Raw genomic sequence first — 15540 nt, forward strand, 5'->3', positions numbered from 1 at the left:
TATATGTTTATAAGGACCATCTTTCTTAACTGTCAACATTTTGTCTTGGGTTAAGGCCATGGAAAGTGTTACTGTGGAAACTGTTACTGCGAGGCTGGTTGGCATGGCGATAAATGTGAACTTCAGTGTGACATTACCCCATGGGAGATCAAGAGGAGGTGTACATCTCCAGATGGCAAAATCTGCAGCAACAGAGGTGCGCCATTCATGTACTGTTCTACGTATGTAGATCTCTTAGAGCTAGACTTTAGTTTGTTGTTGTTTCAATTAATATTTTGCATTGATATGAGATTACATGGTATGGTGAAAACTCACCTGTTGTAAGAAAAGTGTGGGCTATGCTGAACCCCTGAAGCCAAATCTGTTCATTTTATATCATATTTCTATACCATCCTTCATTTATTTCAGCAACACAGAGTTAAAATATTTAAAATAAAATATAGGGAATAATGCCAAGAAATATCAATGGCACAAGTTCTTTACGTGCACATGCAAATACACAAATCTTTATTGTCCTTTATTGTAATTATTTATTTTAACTATAATCTAGGGAACATGTGGCTCCCAAGATGTGGTTAAACTACAAATTCCATCATCCCTGACCATTGAACATGCTGACTGGGCCTGAATCTATGCTCACCTGTTTAATGTTATTTGCCCCTATTAAAATATTAGATATGTCGTTCTAAAATATCACAGAGCATACTTGTAAATTATTATTTTTTTACTTTGCCCGCCCCCCCCCCCGCCCCACAAATGAAAGCTATGCCCGGCCACACAATTCTGTTTCTCCCCTTGCTGCTGGTTCCTTTGTTGCTCTGCTTCACTCATTTTAATTCTTTCTCCCTCTCTCTGGGTCCTTTGTTATCTACCCCTTGAATGCCATTGGAGGGGGTTCAGAGTTTGAATGCAGTAAAAAAAAGAGAGAGGAAAAACACTACTTAGAACATATGAGCAGTGTTTCAGTGATAGAGCAGCATAAAATGATTAAAAATGAAATGACAAGGTAATAACACATTAGGAATGTAAAAAGTAGGACGACATGTGTCCATTTATGTTATCGAAAACCATTCCCTAACCCTTCTTTAATGTTAAAAGCCATGAGTGTAGATTCCGTTGGATCAATCCATCAACCTCTGATGGATGATTTTGAAGGATTGGGTCCGGCGTAACTTTCGCTCTGTGTGTGTGTGTGTGTGTGTGTGTGTGTGACAGTATCCATACTCAGCAGAGTTACATCTCAACACAGCTCCTTCCTTGGAAGCATCTTTGGGGTTGAAGGTACACACTGTAGGCAATAAACACTCATGGACGCCATAAAGATTCATTGAAGTGTGGAAGTTTACTTGACAGGCATAATAAAAGCATATTGGTAGCAAATATATAGGCTACAGACATTCACCACTGCCATGGCCAAAGCATGCTTCGAGTCCAACAAGAGTCCAAGACTCTTTCTCTGCTTCTCTCACTGCAAGGCGCAAGCAAGAGACTCACAAGTTACAAGTTACTCAGAACCGTTGTTATCAGTACTTCCTGTCACACTGCGCATGTCCAAAGAACAGTTCCCACAGAAAATGCCCTTGCATAGGCAAAACAACCTCAGCCTTCTGCTGCTTCTTGAAACTTCTTCTCTGTTCTTCTCTGTTTCTGGAACAATGAGAACAGTGAAATGGTTGGCTAGCACCCTACTTGAGGGTGGGGCAAGGATGTTTGAATGGTTGTCTGGGTGTGTCTGTTATTCTCCACCAGTAATTTCAATGCTCAGTTTTTAGCAATGAAACAATAATTTCAGTACTGTTTAGGATGAGCAGTGTTTCATGAATGTGTCTGTGTTCATTAACAATGATGCCTGCTTTCACTCAGCAAATATTTAAAAGATCAACTGTTGTTCCTCTGGCTGTGGTCCAGAGCTATTACAGTAAAGCAAAAGTGCAGATCTCAAAATCCATCTCTTTAGTACATCTCCACTGACAAAGCTCTGCCAAATTAGGAGCATCTAATTATCCTGAGAGCATTTAGAAAACTCTCTCATTTTAATTACAGAGCAATTGAAAGTCTGGTTGAAATATAGAAATAATAGAAGCTCATTTCATTTTAATTTAACAGTGAGATTTTTTAAAATATATATAAATTAATAAAAGCCATTGCAGCCCCGGAAACAATGAAGCAATAAATGTTATCTGTCAGATTAGATGTTTTACTCATGTGGTAGCAAACGATGTCAGTAAGAAATATAGATTTAAATCACAACGTATTTTTTTTTTTTGCAATGTTCATCAAGTAACTTATTTCTGGTAGGTAGTCTGTGAAATCTGATCTTCGGATAATTATTGCAAGAGCAAAAAGCTTCCTTTGTATTAACTTTCCCCAGCCTGGTGCATTTCAGATTCTTTTGACCTAAATCACTTCATCACATACACAGAATGTTCCACAGGTTGCATTTTTTATGGTAGCGCCTATGCTAGCACCTGCAAGATTTCTTCAGATGGTTGGGGTGAGCGGGGATGAGGTGCAGCACCATTCACTTGTAGGAGAGAGGTATCAACAGAGTTGGGGGAACACCAGGGCTTTCGGAAATAGCAAAAACAAATCTTTAGTAGGGGAAAACCCTTAGGTGGGGGAAATCGTTAAACAGCCAGGTAGGGATCCAGCATGCTCACTGGGAATGGAATGCTGATTCACTGGTAGTGGGGGGGGGAGAAAATCTTTGGGGGTGGTGGTGGAATGGAGTATCTGGAATCCTGAACAAGGGCACTCTATACTTCAACTTTCTGTAGCAGGTCCCACTTTCTCCATATCTCTATGTAATTTGAACGGCATGACATACACATAATCAATTGGTCAAAATAAATGAGTTACCTGACGTTCATCCATTTGAGACTGGCCCTATAATGAAAGATCCTAGGGAAGCAGGAAGGAGGTGGTACCTATCACCTCCCAACAGAAGCCAAAATACCTGAAAAGTCTAGACACATACAAGCACATTTACACGCTCACAACCCTGTAACAACTGAGGCATTGCTTTCTAGCCACTATTTCCCATGGTGCCACATGGTGACGAGCAAGTTCTCATCTGCTGGTCTCTTAACACATTGAAGAAGGCAGACTTTCAAAATGAGTTGACCATGCTACAAGGTAGCTTTGAAAAATGCAGCTAAATGTTCAACAGCTATAGACCATCAAAACCTTCTGTTCCTTTAATTTATCTTAACAGTCTTTGTTCTAAGCTATTGCTTTTGTTGTTCAGCTAATCTCTTTTCGCCTTAGGCACCTGCATTTGCGGTGAATGCACATGTCATGATGTTGACCCAACTGGCGACTGGGGAGATATTCATGGAGACACCTGTGAGTGTGATGAACGGAATTGCAAGGGAGTCTATGACAGATATTCAGATGATTTCTGTTCAGGTAAGAGCAATATTTGAAACAAATGTGAAGAATTCAATATGGCTGTATTGGATCCAGTTGTATCCAAACAAAGACAAAATGCTGCTTCATAATCTTGGAAACTATCATTATGAGAGCTTAAGAGGTTTCCAAAATATATAGTGCATCCTCTGCATTCACACTTTCAAAATGTTCTGTATGAATATTGTATCTTTTTTCCTTCTGCCACATATACAAATCACCCATGTGGGTGGTTCCTCTCCCCTTGACCACATAAGAAATGTGCTGATGCTTCTGTCCCAGGCTTGCATCCTCACTCCCACCGAATCAGCCTGCGGTGCTGGTTGTGTAGACGTCACGATAAAACAACCCCAAATGCAATCTTTTCACAAAGCTTACCCCTTTGAGAAATGTATTTCATCTATTTAATTGATGGGATGAGACTGCAGATAAGTAAACCCCATATGTCTAGATGAAGCATTTGGGGATCGTAAAAAGCCAATTTGCAGATAAGTACCTCCCTGTAACTAAACTAAAATACTTGTGGTTCTTTTAAAGACTTCATTCACCAAGAGCAAGGAGTAGCTTGCTGCTACTACTTTACCTTACAGAGAAGGCAGCATTCTCTAGAGATTCCCATTTCTCTAGAATTTCAATTCAGAGCCCTTCATCTCACTGAGTAGCTTCTTTAAAACAGCTTTATCAGTTAGCGCACAACAGGATGACTATCTCCTAAAAAATTATCCAGCAGGAAAGAGTACTCCACCCACCCTCACAGGCCAGGGTACCGCAGGAGTTGAGAAACTGAAACACTTCTTTTATGGACAAGCTTTGCTGTGATGCCACCTTGCGATTTCATGCATGGTTGTCTTCATGTGGCTTGATTCCCTCTGAAGTAGAACTACACAGTTTATATATATTCAGTGGAGCGAGGCAGGGAGCTATTTGTTGTTGTAGTAAGTACATTCTGTATCCCATCTTCTTGCATGCAGCACATAATTAAACTACAGAATTTGCTTCCATAAGAGATAATGATGGTCACCAACTTGGATGGTTGTAAAAGCAGATTAGACAAATACATGGAGGATATAAGACTACCAGTGCCCACTAGCAACAATGGTAATATTCTACCTCCACTGCCTGAGGCAGCATACCTTTGTGCACCAATTGCTTGGAATTACAGGTGGGAGGCAGGCTTTCTCATAGCCATCTGGTTGACCACTGTGAGAACAGAATGCTGGACTAGATGAGCCTTTGTCTTGGTCCAGGAGGGCTGTTCTTAATGTTCCTCATGGAAGTCAAAGCTGTGTTACATAGGGTTCCCAGGCTGTCTCCCATCCAGGCAGTGGCTGGAGTCAGACCTGCCAAATTAGATTCAGCAAGGTGAGCTTAGATCAGTAGTTCTCAAAGGGTGTGGCAGGAGAGGATGAGAAGTGTGGCAAGAAGCTTCAAGGACAACCAAAGAAACATTTAAAGATCTCAGTGTAGTATAGAATAAAAATATTATCATTATTTGGATACACAACCAGAAACAGTATTCCTACTCAGTCTGATGAACTTCTAGGTGCTAACCACTGATGGGCAAGTTTAGGGTCTCTAGTCTCCCTCCTATTTTTCTTTACCTCTACTACTCCTTTCAACTAAAGTTGGGCACATGGCTGCACTAAACCGAAATGATGTATTTTTTCCTTTTGCTCTTAAGGTCATGGACAGTGTAACTGTGGAAGATGCGATTGTAAACAAGGATGGACAGGGAAGAAATGTGAGCATCCACTTTCTTGTCTCATGTCGGCAGAAGAGAGCGCTAGAAAATGTCAAGGGAGCTCACATTTGCCTTGCTCTGGAAGAGGTAGGTGGCTTGGTTTGATTTGTCTGGTTTTTGAGGTGAATTTGATTTTTCAATTTAGTTGAGCTGCTACTTGGAATGGAGAGACGTTAATTTCCACCAAGAGTGTAAAGCGGTTCACATTTCACATATCTGTCTTAGGTTATGTTCAAAGAGCAGCTTCCAGCACTGCTATATGTTCAGTTGGCGCTAAATGGGACCAAAAGAAGCAGAAAAACTGGATACAAATTTGAGCTACCCATCATTTAAATTTTGCCCCTTGCTGGTAGGAATCAGCATAGGCCTGATGTGACTTGTGGATATTAAAGGTGCTGAATCAGCCAACATGATGTCTAAAAGTTCCCCCATCTGAATAATAATAATAATAATAATAATAATAATAATAATAATAATTTATTTATAATAATTTATAATAATTTAAATATTTATAATAATATATAATAATAATAATAATAATAATAATAATTTCCAAGTACCAACATACTTGAAATTTTGCTGGTAATTGTTCCATAATTCAGGAGCTTTCTTCATGTTGTCATACTATTTTAATGCATGAATTACTCTAGCGGTTCTAAGTAAGAAATATGTATGAGGTCCAGTACCGAGGGCCTTCTGGCAGTTCCCTCGCTGCGAGAAGCCAAGTTGCAGGGAACCAGGCAGAGGGCCTTCTTGGTAGTGGCGCCTGCCCTGTGAAACACCCTCCCATCGGATGTCAAAGAGAAAAACAGCTACCAGATTTTTAGAAGACATCTGAAGGCAGCCCTGTTTAGGGAGGCTTTTAATGTTTAATAGATTGTTTTATTTTATTTTTCTGTTGGAAGCCGCCCAGAGTGTGACTGGGGAAACCCAGCCAGATGGGCGGGGTATAAATAATATTATTATTATTATTATTATTATTATTATTATTATTATTATTATTATTATTATATAACCATGCTTGCAGCCATGCATTGACATTACCCCATCATACTCATGAAGACGGCACCGGGGGGAAAGTATTCTTTGAGAACAATGATTTTATTGTCATTGTCCACTCAAATAATATCTCCACATGATGCACCACTTTGATATTGGCATTTTGTAGGAAATCATCTTAACTAAGAATCCATATTTCACTCTATTATGGAAAATGAAGGGGAATAGATCAGTATTTTCAACCTTAGGTGTTTCCGGGTGGATCATTTCCCCAGTGTTCTCTTTTTGTAACAAAACATGATGGAGGTTCTTTGCTGTTCATTGCCAGGGTGTGTTGTCTGCTTCGCATGAGAAGATTTCTGATCTTGCAAAACTCTTATGTATGCAAATATCTCTCCCAGGAGTTTTTCCTGAGGTTGAGGTTGTTGTGTTTTTTTTAAAAAAAATACCTTATTTGACATAATTTCCTCTAAACTGAAGAGGCCATAACCTCAATTGGTGTAAATGACTATAAATCATGATTAGAGAGATGTTGTTAGATGACCACTATTTGTTACAGTGAAAGGATAATTAGCTTACGCTTGTTTGATCAACCTTTCTCAAAATAAGAGGCATTGCAAAGCTGTTGATATTAGTTATGTGGAGTTCTTAGAAGCTGTAGCCCCTAAGGGAAGTAATTAATTTCTACAGAATGGCAATCATGTCCAAGGTAATCCTGAAATGCCCTTTGAAATAATGGATATCTTACTAAACAAGGCATATTGATCCTCTTCTTGTTGTTAGTGTCTCTGTTCCATACTTACCTGGTGGGTTTTGTTTTTTTAAAAAAGACTTGCCTTTTCAAATTCAAAAAGCAATTGAGAATGAAATGAATTCTTTTCATTGTGATTTATGGAATTATAAGGGGAGTTTTTAAAAGATTATCAGATGGGAATGGAGAGATAAATGAACAAAGTTCTTTTTTAAAAGTTTTTGTTATTAACACAGGTTTTTGGCTTTATAACTATTGACATCTATTAGTGTCCATCTGTCAGTGGGATCAAGCAATGAGATTTCCCTACCTTTCCACCCCCTGCCCCCCCCCAAATCTTATATTAAGAACTGAGACCCTCTGGAGCAGATTGTGTCGGTGCAGGAAGCTGAGAAGGGAGAGAGGAAGAAGAATCTGTTTGTGTGACATTCAATGTCACACAGACAATCCTAATTTCTTCTTCCACCCTCCCACACTTGTGTCCTTTACCTCTCCTCTTTCCAGTCTACTTTTAAATATACCAGTAAGGATAATAGATAGATTTTGTAGGAGAAGGAGAACAGGAGGTGTAAGAGTAAAACAATGTTGTTGTTTTGTGTGTGTGTGTGTGTGTGTGTGTGAGAGAGAGAGAGAGAGAGAGAGAGAGAGAGAAAGAGAGAGATACTCCAGATTTATTGCTGAAATTCACACAATTCACTTCATCCTCTGGCATGGTCCAAGTGGCTTCTAAATCACACATAGTTCCAAGAACCTGCTTTAAAGGTACTGGTAATTAAAGTAATGAATGTTTTTTTCTTACTCAAGCATTTGCCCAAGAGAAAGCTAGCATTGCTCTTGAACTATTGCATCTGACCTTACATGTCATTTAATTTGTGATGGGCTCTTTCACTAATATTGTCCACAATAACCAGGAGTCAAGCAAAGGTTATGGTCTATTTGCCAGATTTATCTCTGCCTCTTTTGACATTTGCTTGTATATCCTTTGCCTCCAGCTACCTGTCTCCTACAGGAACTATAAATTAGCAGCTGGTGTTTTTTTTTATCAAGTTTTATTATTATTATTATTGCTGAACAGATTGCTTGAATCTCAGTCAAAACCCTCATATGTTACCTGTTTTATGGCTACTACTGAATCCCTCCACCTCTGCCTGCGATAGTATCTCAATTGATTGAATCCTGTCTTCCACAAAGTTGGCTAGCCTCTAAAACAGGGGTCGGGAACCTGTGTTGTTACACATATTGCCAGAATGCAACTCCCATTATCTTTACTACTTGCCCCAGAGTGGCTGGGGTAACTCAGTCAGACGAGCAAGGTATAAGTAATAAATTATGATGATGCTTATGCTAACTGGAGCTGATGGGAGTTGAAGTCCATCCGTATCTGGAGCAGTGGTGGAACTTGGGGTCTCAAATTTCGGTGGTGTCCCTGCCCGAGGCTCCATGACCAATGAGACCGAACCAGTTGCGCTCCCCTAAATGAGCCTCTGTTTGGAGGGCCACAAGTTCTCCACCTCTACTCTAAAATGTATTTCTCTTTTCAATATAAAATATCACATTGGGGATTAATTTAAAGCTGCTGTCTTTTTTATCTGTGAAAACAATGCTAGAACATTATTCTTGCCTTGCTTGGAGGTGAAGGTTATGTATGGAACTATATAGTGCAGTATGGGGTTCAGTTTCTACATGATGTGGGAGTGACATGACTGTCATTCTCCCATGACTCCACCCTATGCTAAGTGGCATGATTGCGCAAATCATAATATGTATTGATTAAGTCGTTAATTTAGTTTACAGTCATACCTCTGGTTGCGCCCGCTTCAGTCTGTGTATTTTCAGGTTAAGTATGCGGTGGATCTGGAAGTGTTTACTTCCGGGTTCTGCCGCGCACGCATGCGCGGAAGCGTTCTGTGCGCTTTGCGCATGCGCAGAAGCACTTTACCGGCGCTTTACACATGCGTGGAAGCGCTGCTCCAGATACGTACTTTTTGGGGTGAGAACGGCACCCCGGAATGGATTAGGTACGTATCCAGAGGTACCACTGTATTAATTAACTGTGCTGCTTGCCTCTTGCTTTGCAGGGAGAAATATGAGCACATTAGATACATCCCATGGTACTACTACTAATAAAAGGCATTTGGGGATGTGGGGCAAACATGCTAATAATGTGAGGAACTAGATCAGGGGTGACGTTAGCATAGCTTATCTTTCATGATGTTTCTCAAAGCTTCTATGGAGCAATCATATGCTACTATCCTTCTTGGGAAACATGGAGGCAGGATGGAAGAGGAAAGGATCTGGTTTTCTCTGATCGCCCTTCTCTCTGCACACCCAGAAAATCTGCTCCATTGGATTGATGGATGCTCCTGAACAGTGCGGAAGGTGGCAGAGGAGACTGCAGTGGAAAGAGGGAACTGGATTAGCAGACACATTTACTGGATCAAAAGGCATTCTGTGGGAGGGATGGAATCAATGGATTTCCTCCTATATTCTTACGGCAGGAAGCTGTAAGGAAGCAGGAAGCCCAACTGGTCCCATGACTGTAAATAACATATTGAGGCTGAGGGTGCGTGAGGGGGGAGAATTACCAGCAACCCTATTCAATTGAAGTCAGTTTTAATTTAATTAATTACTCCTTCTGGAAAGGAAACTAGAGCTGTGCTTGTAGGGCAAAGGCAGCCCGTGACTTAAAAATAACAATTCCTGAGTATTATGAATAAGTTTCCATTGGATAAATAAGTGTAAAATCAAAGTGGAGCATTTCCTGCCTTCAGCAGCTTCACAGTGGATTATTGGTTTCCCCCCAAATGCTTCATCACGGTGAGTAAGATCAGTCAGGGGGATGGGAGTTGCCCTGCCTACTGCATCGAAGTTTCCTAATGCCATGTAAAACATATTGTTTGGCACAGGATTTGTACCCAGCGAGAGCACGACATTATAGTTGTTGCAGCATTAAATTAATGTTGTCATACATCAGTCTTCTTCATTGTCACAGCACAGTGAACAAAGGAAACTGTTCAATTATAGTATATATATATCTACAAGGAGGAAGGGCTGACTGTCATCCAGCTCTGTTGAAACTTGATTGCTGTCTCCTCGATTGTTCCCCCCCCAATAAAACCTTTCCAGAGATTTTGTTCCTTCATAACTATATGTGTATAAAGGAAAGCCAAAGAGGGGGGGAAATGGAGCTATCATGCCAGGCAGCGGGAGTGGCATACAAATCTATATTGGAGCCCGCAGAAAAGTCCCAAAGCAATCAACAAGGATTTGTGTTCATTAGGACTCTTTCGTATGAACTGATTAGTGCTGGCAAAACTGATCCCAAGAACTGCTGGTTTTAACATTTTCAAAGGGAGAGTAGTAGCCAGTGGTCCTTTACCCTAGCATGCTTCGCTGCAGCCTGAGGGCAAAAGGAAACATGCAGTTAAATGCATGGATGAAATTAAGACACTTTCCCCCTCCCCTTATGTGAATTGCAGATTTAGAGGAGCCTGCACAATACTCATTGGGGAGACAGAGTTTAACCCTGTCTTTCTTTCCTTGCCATGGTTCTAATGAAAATCACTTCAAGTTGTTATTTGCCTTAGGAAGGAAACATCATCATCATCATCATCATCATCATCATCATCATCATCCCACCCATCTGGCTGGGTTTCCCACATGTCATGTTTCCTGCACATCTAGGACCAAGTGTTGCCTTGCATAGGATTAACAGTCGCTTCACAATGTATATTTGGGACCTCCTCGGGTTCCCCTCCCAGTGGTTCTTAAATACATTTCTATTTAGCAAATTCTATATCAAAGTATTGACCTTATAAAAACTCATTTTCTTCCTCTCAAATATCATGTTCACAAATTTCACAGTTTATTTACAACTTAATTTCTGATCTAAAAAATTACTTTAGCATATTTTTTTAAAAACAGTTTAATATCTTTCCATTCTTCCTCCATCGCTTCCTCTCCCTGGTTGCGGATTCTTCCGGTCATCTTCGCCAGCTCCATGAATTCCATCATCTTCATCTGCCAATCATCAATCGTTGGTAATGTTTGTAGTTTCCAGTTCTTAGCAATCAGAAGTCTAGCCGCCGTTGTGGCATACAGAAAAAAAGATACATTTTTCTTTGGAATCTCCTTCCCGACAATGCCCACTAGAATGCTTCTGGTTTCTTGACAAATGTGTTTTTCAACACTTTCTTAAGTTCATTATAAATCTTATTCCAGAAGTCACTTACTAGTGGGCATGTCCACCACATGTGGTAAAATGAGCCTTCTTCTTTCTTACATCTCCAACATTTATTGTCATGATTATGGTATATCTTTGCTAATTTTACTGGTGTAAGATACCATCTATACATCATTTTCATTATGTTTTCTCTTAATAGGCTACACGCAGTAAACTTAATATTCTCTTTCCACAGTTTTTCCCATTCTTCCATCATGATATTATGACCAACATCTTTTGCCTACAAGATCATAACATTTTTTGTTTGTTCATCTTTCGTATGCCACTCAAGCAACAATTTATACATCCTGGAAAGTATTTTCGTCTTAGGTTCTAACAATTCTGTTTCCAACTTTGACCTCTCTGCTTGAAAACCAAGTAATCTATCCATTTTAAAAACTTCATTTATCTGGTGATATTGGAGCCAATCATCTAATTTACATTTCAACTCCTCATATGTCTTTAACTTAAATTGGTCTCCTTCTTCCGTTAGCAAATCTCTATATTCTATACCATCCTGTCCTGAGCACATGGCTCTCCCATCACCCCCAAACTCTGGAGGAGACTCCATTGCAGTTTCTCCTGCTGAAGCATCTGACTGCAGAATCCACTGTGGCCTCTTTAAGGAGTATAGGAAACTCGGGGAGAACAAGCCACTGGAAGGAAACTCCCTGACAAGTTTCTTAAGCCTCCAGGTGAATCTGATCCTTTGTTCAGACAACATCTTCCATAGCTAAGCCAACAAATCTCACTGGGAGCTGCTCAGGTACCTTATTAGCCTGGCCTGACTGGAAGACAGTTTGGTAATTCATTGCTTCCACTTTCCCAGTCTCCAGCAGAACAAGATGTCATATTGGGGGGGGGGGGAGAGAAGCCATGGCCTCCAAGCAGGAGCACTGACCCCAAAGGAACCCAGTCCCCCAGCTTCTGCACCTGAGGAGTTCATCTTGTCGCCATCTTGATCCTCAGACTGAGGAGGTTGTGCAACAACTGTCCTCAGAGTAAAAGGACTGCTACCCAAAATCCACCACCATTGGAATCAACTCTTGCCATTATCAGGCAGTCTTACAAATTACATAATTACAAAAGGCTTTGCCCCACCCCACCCCCCAGCAGAGCAAGCACCCAAAACTAAGCTGCAGCCATGTTTAAGACTCAGTCCAGAGTTCTTTGCTGCTGAATCGACATTTGAGCCTGCTTGTGTATGAGCTGTCAGACTAGGCTCTACTTGGAGCTGTCCATGGTCTTGTCTAGAGTTACCTAACTCTTACCTTAGCCTGTTGGGACCACTATAGTTTAGGGAAAGGTTATGCTCTCCTCCACCCCAAGGCTCTGACAGTGGTCAGGCCCTGCAGCATTGCTATTTACATTTTTTTTTTAAAAAAAGTACACATTAATTGCACTCATGAAACAAACATCACATCTGGTTTGGCTCTCAGATCTCTTCGTACCAGGAACAATATCTAATCGAATTGTCTGCAAAGTGCTCTCCTTTCCATCTTAAGAGCTCTTCCTTGTGCTTTCATCATGCCTATCTTTTCTCTCTCTCTCTCTCTCCATTTTCTTGGTTTTTGCTTATAATTCAGCCTGGAGAAAACTAAAGCTGAAGCCAACTCAATGTTTTGTGGTTTTTTTTAAAAAGTGGTTGGTTATGTGTGACTGTTGCTAGTTGGATTCCACCCCCCACCCCCCGTAACCCAAGATGGCTCTCAAAATCAGTTGCAGGAGCCTTAGCATAGTCTTCTTGGGTAATCAATCTGAATTGTTTTAAGTTGAATTGCATTTGTTTAACTTGGTGGTTTCTTGGGTTGCTGTTTTTATTGACGCAGAAATGACAAACAATTTAAAGCAACGTTCAGCATGCATTAAGCTGAGGAATTATTTGAGCAAATCGCAAAAAGTTAAGAACAGGTCACATTCATTTTCCTTTCCAGTTAGACAGTGGACATTATTTGGTACTGTACTCAATATTTCAAGTGTGCCACTTCCTTCTTTAAGATGTATTGGAATGGAAGAATCAATGCTGTATGGACCAGCATAGTCCTACTTCCAACATTTTCCCCCCAACCTCTTTTATGAATGTTTCTGGCCTCTAGCATATAGGTCAGTAATAATGTATCTGTGTTGTTATTGAAAAAAGCTGCAGGAAAAGCCAGCATTAAGGGAGAACGTATGTATCTCACAATACTGGGAAAATAGGAGTTTTGTGAAAGGTGGGGGAATAAGATGATGCATACCTACAGTAATGTGGAATACATTATATTTTTGTGCAGTGCCTCCAGAATGGCACAGAAAGCAATTTAGTGTTACAGATTCTATATTGAGCACAAGATTATATCTTGAGTTAATGTTCCTTTGATATACTGTGGTGGTCTCTTTGAAAAATTGTGGGGGGTTTGTTTCCCCCCCGTTTTGGTAAAGACTACCTACACTTTGCAACAGGCTTCCCTGTTTGGGAATGTTTCCCATTGTGAAATTGCTGTAATTGACATAATTGCCATTGCTTAATCAAAGAACAGGGTGACACTAATGTGTTGTGAAGACTCCCTTTGAATCCTTTGTGTTGATTGTCTTTCCTGTTTGATTGGGTAGAAGAGAGCCCAAGAGAGCTTTGGCAGATGGCAGGTACTTCCAGAATGTGGAAGATGTTGTTGAAAATGCTACTTTAAACCCTTTATACAAATATATTCGAGACAGCCTGTAGATTTTATTTATTTAATTAATTTATTTGTTTTACAAAATCTTGTACTCTGAAAATTTGCACAATGAAATGTGAGTCTGCATTACATGTGGGTGGCTGTCTGCTCCCGTGATACTAACAGGAATATGTGAAATTTCAGCTTTCATAAGTGCTTGACTAGCTTGTACCTCTTGAGGTCAAAATGCACTTTGCCCTCCTCATTTGTTCAGATTACAAAACTACTTTAGAACATTGACTTTCCTCTGGCAATTTTTCACTACTAGGGCACTCCAGTTTTTCCTCCTCAGTTTTCTACTGTTATTTTCCAACCATGGCTGATGAGCAGGCTCAGTCCTCATTGGGCATTTATTTTTGGAGGCTTTTGTCCAATTTTTTTCTTCTTCTTTCTTGGTGGCTCGATTTGGCTCCATTTGTGTCAGCACTCCCCACTTGAGTTCAGTATTAGAAAGAGTAATGAACAATGCCAGTCTTTTCATTTGGCCCTGAGTATGCACTTCTGATTCACGTATATTTGTTATTAAATTTACCATTGGCTTGATGTTATTATTGCACATGATAGATGCTGAGAGAGTTGCTTCTGTCTTTCTGTGACCTCTGCTGTTGATTCATTACCAATTCCAACATGAAATGTCATTGATTATCAGGTGGTTGATATTTGCAGTGAATAATAATGTGGGTCATCCTGTTCTCTAGGCCGTGATAGATTGAATCCCCATGCTGGCTTACTTTCATTAGCGACAGGTGACTAATCTGCAGTGGTGATCTTAAAGGTAATGTTGCTGCCAAAAATAGACATCCTTTCTTCTACTTCCTGAATATTTAGTGAGCTTTGTGTGGCCACTAGCAGAGCCCGTGACGTTCCATGCAATGCTATACATTCCTCCCAAAGGAAGGTTTGCATAAAGTAGCCAAAGACAAAAGAACAATGCCACACAAATTATTTCGTTAAAACTTGATTCATTTTCTTTTAAAATTTAAAATGTAGTGCTTAATCAAAAATGTCGCATCTCTCTACCCTTCACATATGCCCATCTCTGCCTTGTGTAAAACCTGAAAATACTATGTTTTAGGAGCTGATGTTGTGGTTACAGGTAGGTAGCCGTGTTGGTCTGCCGTAGTCGAAACAAAATAAAAAAATTCCTTCCAGTAGCACCTTAGAGACCAACTAAGTTTGTCATTGGTATGAGCTTTCGTGTGCATGCACACTTCTTCAGATACACCTATGTAGCAATAAATAATCATAATGAAAAGACCAACTAACAAGAAAGCTCATATCAATGACAAACTTAGTTGGTCTCTAAGGTGCTACTGGAGTTAATGTTGGTTGTGCTTTATAATGCTGATTAATATACCTAAAGAAATGGACGGGGAGGGGAGAAATGATGAGTCTATCACTCTATGTTACATTGTATTGTCAATTTTCCAGCATCCTATTTAGAGATATAATAAGATTTCATTTGTAAATGTTATTCAGGTATCTATATAAAATGATTAGTTCATAATAAATTGCAACCTGGACTACAAAGAAAACATTTTATTTAGTATATTAGGTGGCGCTGTGGGTTAAACCACAGAGTCTAGGGCTTGCTGATCTGAAGGTCGGCGGTTCGAATCCCTGCAACGGGGTGAGCTCCCGTTGTTCGGTCCCAGCTCCTGCCAACCTAGCAGTTCGAAAGCACATCAAAGTGCAAGTAGATAAATAGGGACCGCTCCGGCGG

The 15540-nt window shown here is 40.2% G+C and overlaps 1 protein-coding gene across 3 annotated transcripts in view; it reads left to right on the top strand.

Moving 5' to 3' along the window:
- Nucleotides 1-15540, top strand: part of ITGBL1 (integrin subunit beta like 1) — a 119993-nt gene that overhangs the window by 51290 nt on the left and 53163 nt on the right. For all 3 annotated transcript variants that reach the window (XM_088667556.1, XM_088667557.1, XM_035114702.3), the window contains exons 5-7: nt 56-196; nt 3268-3408; nt 5090-5236. In XM_088667556.1, coding sequence (XP_088523682.1) covers nt 56-196; nt 3268-3408; nt 5090-5236 — 429 coding nt within the window. The remainder of the gene's footprint in view (nt 1-55; nt 197-3267; nt 3409-5089; nt 5237-15540) is intronic.

This window comes from Zootoca vivipara, chromosome 4 (assembly GCF_965207765.1).
Source record: "Zootoca vivipara chromosome 4, rZooViv2.hap1.1, whole genome shotgun sequence".
NCBI classification, from domain to species: Eukaryota; Metazoa; Chordata; class Lepidosauria; order Squamata; family Lacertidae; genus Zootoca; species Zootoca vivipara.